Below are 10,424 nucleotides of genomic sequence, written 5' to 3' on the forward strand. Positions count from 1 at the left end.
TATGTCAAAAGTGATTTTCAAATGAATGAACGTTGGAGTACTTGTAACACTGGTTCCCACTACTCTAATGCATCTAATTTGAGCAGATTCTCCAGTGGAAATAATCCTAATAAACTGGGTAAGTCAAAAAGCGTGAGGACCTCTGTAACACAGTGTGCCTTTAACACGCCGAGTTAATAAAACGGAGAGTACGATCAGACTCCGACGTCCGACCGAGGCGCTTTTAGCTAAACCATTTCGAGCGATGCGGCCGAGGTGGCCTCACCGGAATTCGGGAGCGTGACCGAAAGGTGGCCACTCTCTTCAGGTCCTCCTCAGAGGCTTTGAAAGGCACCACTAGGAGGGTGGGGTACGTGTCACAGAGCTCATAGCGCTCGTTGATGAAGGAGACCCTCCATTTTTCATTGGGTAGACCCTGTGGAGAAGACGGAAAGACAGAGAGAAAAAAAAAAAACAAAAAACGAGACACAACTCCTGTTAGCATCCCCAGCATAAGACGATAGAGTGTGGACATGGGTACAGAACGATGCAGCTTAGTTATTTATTAATTTGTGTTTTTCTACACTCGTATGAAACCACGGCACTATGTGCTAGAGTCAAACTGGACCGGACCATTCTGAGACGCTTGTTTAGCTGGTTGTAGCTGAACACCTGTGGTTTTTAGTGACCTTTCTCACGGGGGGTTTTTGGTGTCGATGAGTCACTTTCTTAAACTAAACTGCCACACAAATACGTGTTCATGTGAGAAACCGAAACGCTGACGTCGGTGAGAGAAAACCGATCCAAAAAACAGCGCAGGGCCAACCGCGATCGCGCGATCACAGAGACTCACCTGCCGCCTGTACTCTTCCAACGGTTTATACACATTCCATCCGTTCTCCTCATACTTTTCCTGACTCTGGAATGCAAACAGTTGCTGAAAGAGAGAGAGAGAGAGAGAGAGAGAGAAAGAAGAAATATATAAAAACCTCCACACACACAGGGTTGCTCGGTTCAGAAAACAACTGGTCGACTGAACTGTTGATCACACAGGGGTGTGTCTGACACAAATGTTGACAACCACAACCAGTGGGACAAAGAGGAGTTAGAGCTGTGAGCTCCAATCAAATAAAGGAGGTGGCTTTCACTTCGACCACAACCAGGAGGAAAGGGAGGCGTCTGTTATGATTTCACATTGACCGTCTGCTCTCATCGAATAAAGGACTTTCATTTCTCGGCCACATTGAGGCCAACGTTTCAGGCCGCAGGCCAAAAAAAAATATAACGCCACCTGAGAGCTAGTCCTAACGCCGGGGAGGAGTTTGGCAATTTCACACAGGATTTTTTTTTTTTCATGTGGTTATTTTTAACAATCAACAGAATGAAGGTCACGGTTAAAATGCACAGATCGATAGGTATTTCACTTGATGTTGCAAATTCTCTTGCGCGTGTGTTTGGGCATCTGCTTTCTGGTGTCTTTTGTGTTGCTCTCTGATTCGGATTCAGCGTGTGAAACAAAACGAGACTTTTTCCCGTCTCGAGTAGAGTTTGGAGAAGGTGCGATGAGACGTAGATTGGGGCGGGGCCTCGTGAGACATTGATGAACACAGATAAGTAACAGATGTGGATGCCTTTAAGTAAAGACACTTACTAGGCCATGAGATAGAGGGAAAGCAAATCTGAAAAGGATCTCAAAGATGTCTCTTCTACTGTGTCCTTCTTGTTTCAGAGCAAATCGCAGATTCCTCATATCCTGTAAGAAACAAGACATACACACACCATCTTAATAACACCCTTTATCTAAAACAAATCAAGGTGACAAACGTAACTGCAACTCGTCCAGTCACATTCTCACCAAGTTCAGGTTCTTCGGTCTGTCTGTCTGTCTGTCTGTCTGTCTGTCTACGAGTCAGAGTGAAAGTGTATGAACGTGCATATCTGAGAAGGAGTGGAACCATTTAACTGTCTTTGATATTCAGGGCGTGATGTGGTTTAATGGTCTGAAGCTTCAGGAACTGGCAACTGTTTGCAAAACACTAGACAGTCAAAAGGAGCTTTCGGACCAAACGGTTCTAGGAACTCACTGAGCGGAACTACCCACTGGGGAGCTCCCCCGAGAATTACCTAGCTCCGAGGTTTTTGGGTTTTTTTTCCCTGTTTGCATTCACACCGTCATTAGGTACGCTGAGGTGACGTAAACCGTCCGACGGATGATACAGCATTTCTTGTAATCCTGTTTCAGCTTCTTTTGATTTTCTCTCTACGTTGTCTCACTCTGTGGTGGATGCCAAACGTAGCAAGTTGAGAGGCAATGCTAACCAAGATTTTTACATTTTACAAGCTGTATTTCCTCCATCGCACACAGGCTAAAATAAAGCCTGGACTTCACTGTCTGTCCATTTGTTGGCGTTCTTTTTCCCTCATTTTTTTTAATGCTAACAGCTGTTGTTTACACGGCTAATGTTTTAAACACACTTTTAAAAATGGCGGTTGCAATACGCATTCCAATACACTTACATCACTCATGGTTCCTCTTGTGCTAGGAGAGTACCTACTCTGAATGGCGTTCAAAGAACTATGATCGTCCTCAGTTCCTGCGGTGTTGACCCACAAAAAGGGGGTACTTCCTCCAACAGTACTAAAAACTATGAAAAAGTTCCTCCGGTCTGAAAGCGCTTAATGTCACTATGGAGTTTCAAGTCCACAATTCAGAATGAGTAACCAAGAATCTGGCAGGATGGTGTTACCCACATCCATTCCATATGATCTGCTGGACAACAAGTTTCACAAGTTTATCACAAGATTTGTACTATTTCGCCTGATTAGGTGACTTTAAAGGCCTTTGCGATGGTGTGATGTGTTCAGTCGGATGAGTCTACGTCGAGTTAGAATAACAGTGTACAGTGTGGAGGGTACACAGGAGTCAGGGTAGGGGGGACTGTAAGAGAGCATGGAGAACTGAGGCTCCGGACAGCCTTACTTTGCAGGTGATGTCGAGCCCGTACGAGTTTTCCCCTCGGCTGGAGGCTCCGCCCATTTTCTCCACCCGACTGATGACCCCAAGAGGCACATCCAGAGTTACAGTGGGATCCTGGGAGGGGGAGAGGGAACGGTCGTTATCATCATCACCATCATCATCATCATCATCACCATCATCATCATCACCACCACCATCACCATCAACCCTCACAACACTATCACAACAACCTTCAGCACTAGAACCCTTCACTTCTGTAATTCATTCATCTGCCCATCCATCATATGCATTAACACTCCTATACCACTTAATCATTAGCAGACTGGGATTAATAGAGTCTATTCTTATCTAACGGGGTCAGCACCATTTTGCTCTTATCTGCACAGCTGTGCTAATAACATACGCGTGGATTTGCGCAGGTGACGCCCACATGCATTCGTACGGTTGCCTGCTGCACGTAACGCTTCTACATCAACGTGTAGAAGATCGTTCTAAACGAATTCCGATAATGACATTACAGATGTTGTGTCTGGGCCGATCACTGGCTACAGAAATCGCGCAAACACAAAAGAATTTTAAAATGCTTTATTTATTAAAGGCTCTTGTTTTTCCTCGAGACGGCTCGAGACTTTCCCTTCGTTCTCTGCCAAGACAACTGATCTTCGTGAGGCTCCCTGGCAACGCTGCAACAGCTCAGAAAACAGGGCTGCAGGTGCCCGCAAGCCGGTGCCAACCGCCGCCGGTGCCAGACCAGAGATGAAAGACTCTCTGACGTGATATTGCTCTTTTTTTTTTTTTTTTCCCCTCCTCCTTCTCTCCCTCATTGTTGCAGATGGACAGAACAAAGTCTGTTTCTTTCACGAGGAGTCACTGAGAGATAACCCAGTTGAGGAGGTGGGGGAAGGAGGAGAACAAACCTCTAAAGGTACTTTTTTTTTTTTTTTCTTCTCTGTTGGACTTCAGAGCAACTAAGGATAGATTTTAAAAAACCCAGTGAAGACCCAGAGTTCAGAGAACCTCAGAGGACTGTTAGCTAGTGCCCACAGCTGAGATGCGGGTTAGTTGAGATAAACGGTCGCTGACTGAAACTGGAAGCAGAACTGGAACTCCTGACCCTCGCTGGTGGCTGTTTGGTGGAACTCAAAACTTGTGCACCAACGACATCAAACATTATGTTTAAAGGAACATTGCGCAGATGAGAAGTGTGAGCTATTTTTCGTTCTTTTATCTATTCGTTCGTACTTAGGCTTCACTGATGCAGAAACAGCTCACAGGGCGCACGCACACACACACACACACACACACACACACACACACACACACACACACACACACACACACACACACACACACACACACACACACACACACACACACACACAACTGCTGGGCTTTCTCACTTACTGTATCAGTGCCCTTGAAGTACAGTCTGTAGTTGGTTATAAACACTTTTCCTTTCACTGCTCCGCTGAATGGACACATGTAGATGAGATCTTTATCTGGAAATAGAGCACAATATTTCTTGAGTCGGCCTGAGTCACGTGTAGTGTATTCATAGACTGAAACCTGTGGGTACACGTACAATCTAATTTCGATAAACATTGAAGTCAGACTTTGCACAATCTAGCTTGCAGATTCACAATAACAAAAAAAAAAAAAAAAACCCAAAACAGTAGGGTATATGTGTTGCAAAACTGTTACCTATTACATCACCGCTCAGAACATAAGCACATGTCTTTTATAGGAGTGAAAAACGAGATTCAAAAGTCACACACAAGCTCTTGTTCGCTCCCTCTGTCTAATAAAAAGGGCTGTGTTGTTTTAATAGTTTGTTGTTGGCTCTGAGCGGAGAGACTACCGTCAGGTGATTCAGTGTGATACTCGTAGGAAAACTTCTGTCTCGGTTTATCGCCTGCAGACGACCGTACAGCAGCTACCGTAACATGCATTGTAAACATCTGAGCACAAAAACGCTCTCTGATGCGCATTATAAAATGACCGTTATTCAAATCTACTACTGTCAGACTACTATGGAGCCTGATAAAAAATGATCAGCTGCAATGTTCAAGCAACAACAGCAACAACAATAACAACAACAACAACAACAACAACAACAACAACAACACCAAACTAATTTCTCAACATTATATCAGTATCGGTGTCAATCTAAGGGCCAGCCCCGAGTTTGTTTTAACAATGGCATGTGGCAGAAAGAGTATTTATAGAAGCTGAGATATTAAAAACGCTATTAAGAATGACAACACTGTCATGACTCACCTATGACTCTCTCCTCTCCTGGCAAGAGGGCTACGTCTGCCAGCGGTTCCATCTTCAGACTCTCTCTGGAAGCCTGCCATGATAAACAAAGGAGCATCAGCATAGCGCACACACACACACACACACACACACACACACACACGCATACACACTACACATGCTCATCTTCAAAACCATATTCAAGCAGTGCGCATACTAATGCCGGAATGCACAAAAGGTATCGACCGTCTATATGAAAACTCGTGTAACAGGCCGGACGGCCCGAGCCGGCGTCTCTTCGGTCTCTGTGCTGACGGGGCAAGGCGGGCGGTACATTCACGACGAGATTCAAAACGAGAGTGACAGTCAAAGAGAAAGACTGACGGCAGCAGAAAGGCAGAGGATGAGTGGTCATGAGAACAAGGAAGAGCATGAAAGAAAACAAAAAGAGAAAGAGAGAGAGAGAGAGAGAGAGAGAGAGAGAGAGAGAGAGAGAAAGCGAGAGCGAGAGAGGGGGGGGGGTATTTCTGTCTGTCTAAAAGCACAAGGTTCTATTCTCTCTCTCTCTCTCTCTCTCTCTCTCTCTCAGTCTGTAACAGTGTGTGGTTTGCGTATCCAGATTGTCTGTCCCTGGGCTATTTTCCGGCTGCCAGTTGAAGCTTAGTGAACTGGAATACGAGCTTGAACAGTGCCGTTCGCTCGCTCTGTGCGTTTGCTCGCTGCTGTGTGACGGACCCCCCTCCTCGCTGCGAGCCGCTGGATCAGGCAGGATCTAGCGAGGGCTTTTGGGTAATGTCCTCCCTCAGCTCTCCGGAGATGACTAATGGACCAAAAGATATATACGCACCCATACACACAATTTAAAACTCTCTCCCCATATGAAGGGTTAGAGAGAGGAGGAAATTCCGGTGGAAATTCTGCGACTGTAGAAACAACTATATAAAGACAGAAAGAGAAAGAGAAATGGAAAAGACATTGATATTGAGCACAAAAAAAAAAAAAAAGAGGAACGAAGAAATAAAGGAGGATGGAGAGTCCCAGAGAGTGAGAAAGTGAGAGAATGAGAGCGAGAGAGAGAGAGAGAGAGAGTGAAAGAGAGAGGGAGAGAGAACAGGAAGACAGAGTGAGACATATTTGGGTTCTTAGTCACACAGATGGGCACTTTTACGGAACAGAATCTTCTATAAAAGTCCAACACGTCCTGAGGGGGCAGCGAGACACATGTGTGTTCTGTCAGAGTGAACCACCTGCCAGGTTGTTGGAGGTTACGCTGGCATATGTCCCAACCCAACAGCAGCCCGGATCTAAACCCAACCAGCCGGCCTGCCAGCGCACTGTCTGCCAGTCTCAACAGCCTACAGCCACACCTAATGCCAACACTGCACGCTGTGTGTGGGCATCACTTTCCCCATCACGCCAACTCTGCCTCAAACCCCCTTCACCAGTGCCTTTACACTGAGGTGGATTCCCACTCAGTCTTGTTTACTGTCTAATATGGGTGAAAGTGTAAGACTCCAATATCACCTCAGGCATATGAAATGAATGAAAACACAGCGGGGTAAGTCACTTGGAAAAATCTAAATCAGTTTCGAAAGTCACCGTCAAAAAAAAAAAGTTTGCGAATGGGCAAGGCAGAGGTATTTTGTCGTTTGTTTTTTTTTTTCCTTTCTCCAGCGTGGATAGGTGAGGACGTTGTATTCAGTGTCCGTTAAAAAGATCCCACAGTTGAACAGGGACGGCATGTAAAAACGTAAGAAAAAACGTGAGTGAAAGAAAAAAAAACAAACACAAAACAAAAACCAGAAGCGTCAGGCTTCTCAAAAACACGTTCACGAACGTGATTCCGTACGAAAGAGAGAAACCCAGTCAAACAGCTCAGCCGAGCTTCTAAAGGACACCTAAAAGAATAGATTGATCTACAGGAGTGTGTGGAGGATGGGAGATCTGTATCACTGTTCCTATAGCTGCTTTCAGCACCACAGGGAGGAGACAGGCAAGCCTATTGATGCCGGCGAGAGTATCATTTATTAATGCTGAGAGAGAGAGAGAGAAACAGAGAGAGAGAGAGAGAGAGAGAGAGAGAGAGAGAGAGAGAGAGAGAGAGAGAGAGAGGAATACAGATGCTAGCCCCTCTTTAAACGCAGGGAACCTTGTCATCATGCACTTACAGAAAAATGAACAGAAGTCATGAACCACATTTTGAAGGAAGGAAGGAGTACAGAGAGAGGACACACATTTACTTCAGCAATGACAACAACAACACGCCCCCCACCCCCCCACGGACATAAAGACGTCAAAAATAGAACTGAAGACGCACAGAAAGCACAGGGGACCGAGAGGCATCAAAAAAATAAAACGTTTTTTTTAATTACCGAGTGCTACGAAGCATAACGCACAGTGTAGTAATTTAATATTAAACACACAGATCACACACATAAGCACTGTATAACGCACGCAGTCATACATTCATTATCCGTACTTACGTTTTGGCTTGAGCTGTTTTCCAAAGGGCTGGAGTTGTACGCTGGTATCGAGGGTGAGGCCATTACTCAGGGCGTCCTTCTTTCTCTCTCACACACACACACACACACTGAAAGAGATAACAAACCATCAGGTGAGTGAATATAATATCTGAACAGAGGAACGAATGAGCAGAATGAAAGGGAATGCTCAATGCAGGATGACACCAACTAAGACTTGTAGAGTTCACTGTGCAAATGCTAGGCAGAGTTTAAAAGTAAACCCAGTACGTGCTGTAAATTTAATCTACCTGGTCAATTAACCCCATCTTCTGACTCAAATTGGAACCAAAAGTTAAAAAAAAAAAAAAGCCTACGTACCTGGCTAAATGAGCAGATTTCAAAGTATCTTTTTGTCACCTCTGTTGCAACATGGCAACCCATACTTTCTTAAGCGAACATACATTCTTTAAAGGAACCTACTAGAACTCTTCGATTTAGACGCTAAGTGAACATAACAGCCACAAACAGCTAGCTACCCAAACGTGTCTCGCCTCACATACAGTACGCTGCTTCCTGTCAGTTTCCTAATTAAGATGTGGGTCGAGGGTGGCTAGCTATACAGCCTTACGTGACTGCATAAATCAGACCATTCATCTGAGCAACTAAAAGAGGCGAATAGAAACACTCTCAGTTTAAGTGGCCTTAACAAACAAAACTTTACTGATGATGAGACACCGAACTTGGGCTTTGTTTAATTCCACATTAACATATATTTCGCTTGCCTGCTTTGACAGGGTGTCGTCATTTTCTCTGTCATAGATCGCAATGGGGCAACCTTGCAGTTCCTTTGGGACAAACCGGCAGCGAAGAATTAGGTTTGGGGTATGAAAACGCTGCCCAACAGTTGGAAGTGCTTCGTCACTTACTATTACTCTATGACCTCCCCACACACATACAATGACACAGCTTATCTCACTTAGCCAGCAAACTCTGGCCAAAAGTAAAATCAACCACGGAGCATTCATACTGGACAGCTTTGACTTCTGTCCAGCGTCATCCAGGTGACGGGGGAACTGTTTCTTTGTAGATTACTCCATTTGACTCACACGTATAAGGAAAACACTGCACAGTTTGCTTCCTAAAAATGCAACCTGATACGCACGCCTTACCATTATCAGCCATTAAAATGAACGAACTCGAATCTTACAGTGACATAAAAAGCTTGAACTAAGTATAAAGCTGACAGCAGGACGAGGTAACACGATGACACACGACTACCTAGAACTCACCATCTAGACTTTATTTCTCCATCAAAATATCATCTAAACGTGTCGTATATATTTAATAAATTATTAATAATTTAATAATAAGCTGTAGTATATCTAAACATGTTAGTGACAAGGGGAAATGACATATGCGTTCATACTAGTTAACATTATATACATATACACAAAAAATCTGTAACAATACTCATATATAGGATATTCTTAAAAAAGAAATAAAACCTAATTAACTTATCGTCACCAAAGGTGCACTACATTAACGCTAACACGAATCCTGCATTTCTAACTATCCTTGGTAGTTTCTCTGCTAGATAAGCTAGTTATCAGAAAACACATCATATTATCACAACAAAACGCAAGTAACCTGGTCGGACATGAATGCCGATCGTATTTCCAAGCTAACCTTGCTTTCTTTCCATGGGGTGTTCGCTTTACAGAGCTTACTGCTAGCTGTCACAATGAGTAGCAACTAAACTACTTGCTAGCTAACTTATTTGATGCGTTGGAAAAAATATGTGTCAACAACATTTAACCGATATTTAAAAACAGTTCACATTGTTTTGTGAAGACAACATCATGAAAGAGCCCTGGAAGCTGAAAAAGCGATTGTGCACCAAATAAAACAGAACTTTTCCAACTTCTTTCTATTCCGCCAACAGAGTTAGCTGGGCAGGCAACTCAGTCAGTACATTTAGACCCTGGATTGGGGAGACCAGGAAATAGCTCAGGCCTAACTGAACGATATCTTTAAACTGATAAATTCAAACGAAACTCCTGTCTCAGCGACGAAATACATACACCAAACGCTGCAGAACAACACACAGCGTGTCGTAGTTATTAGTTTTCGCCTAGAAATGCATTTGACTTACCCAGAACATGCAATTCTCTGTTCCTGAATTCCTCAGACTGTTTTGCACCGCCGCAGGAAGAGCTCACCCCGAGTCATGTGACTACGGCCATCACACCGATTGGCTAGTTGTCAAATCGCATCCAGCATGGCTTAAAGGGAGTTGAATTCTTTAAAATAGAAAAAAGTAAAGGATTTCGTTGTCAGTGGTAGGCTGATACTGAGCATTAGACCTCGAGCAGAACGCTTTTATTTGTTCAACGTTTACAATGATATTTTTGCATGTTTTTCTTTCCTCCATGTTAAAAGACCGAATATGGACCAGTACAATTCCACTTGTTAAGACAAGTGCACAGCACTAATGAAGGGTGCAACAGTTTTGCGAACGCACACATATAGCGATATTTAGATACAGATTTTTTTACTTGACCTGTATTTAACTAGTCGACCAGTCTGTACATTCAAAAAAACAGGAATAACATTCTAAGAAGAATTTCTGAAGTAAACGGTGAACTTCATGCCACACTCCTTTATGGTTTCGGCCTGTTGGACGTCCTTTAGCTTTGACTCTAAGTCGCCATACACTGTAGCTTTAATTTGCTGTCCACACAGACAACCCC

At 43.9% G+C, this 10,424-nt stretch overlaps 1 protein-coding gene across 2 annotated transcripts in view; it reads right to left on the reverse strand.

Annotated features, from left to right (window-relative positions):
* Positions 1-9,888, reverse strand: part of mtm1 (myotubularin 1) — a 15,549-nt gene extending 5,661 nt beyond the window's left edge. For both annotated transcript variants that reach the window (XM_030779910.1, XM_030779909.1), the window contains exons 1-8: positions 9,827-9,888; positions 7,696-7,802; positions 5,234-5,306; positions 4,361-4,455; positions 2,960-3,070; positions 1,631-1,732; positions 833-916; positions 266-415 (exon numbers count right to left, since the gene is read on the reverse strand). In XM_030779910.1, the coding sequence (XP_030635770.1) occupies positions 266-415; positions 833-916; positions 1,631-1,732; positions 2,960-3,070; positions 4,361-4,455; positions 5,234-5,306; positions 7,696-7,758 (678 nt within the window). In that variant the 5' untranslated portion in view covers positions 7,759-7,802; positions 9,827-9,888. The remainder of the gene's footprint in view (positions 1-265; positions 416-832; positions 917-1,630; positions 1,733-2,959; positions 3,071-4,360; positions 4,456-5,233; positions 5,307-7,695; positions 7,803-9,826) is intronic.
* Between the last annotated feature and the right edge of the window lie 536 nt (positions 9,889-10,424).

The sequence above is a fragment of the Chanos chanos genome, chromosome 7 (genome assembly GCF_902362185.1).
Source record: "Chanos chanos chromosome 7, fChaCha1.1, whole genome shotgun sequence".
In the NCBI taxonomy this organism is placed as follows: Eukaryota; Metazoa; Chordata; class Actinopteri; order Gonorynchiformes; family Chanidae; genus Chanos; species Chanos chanos.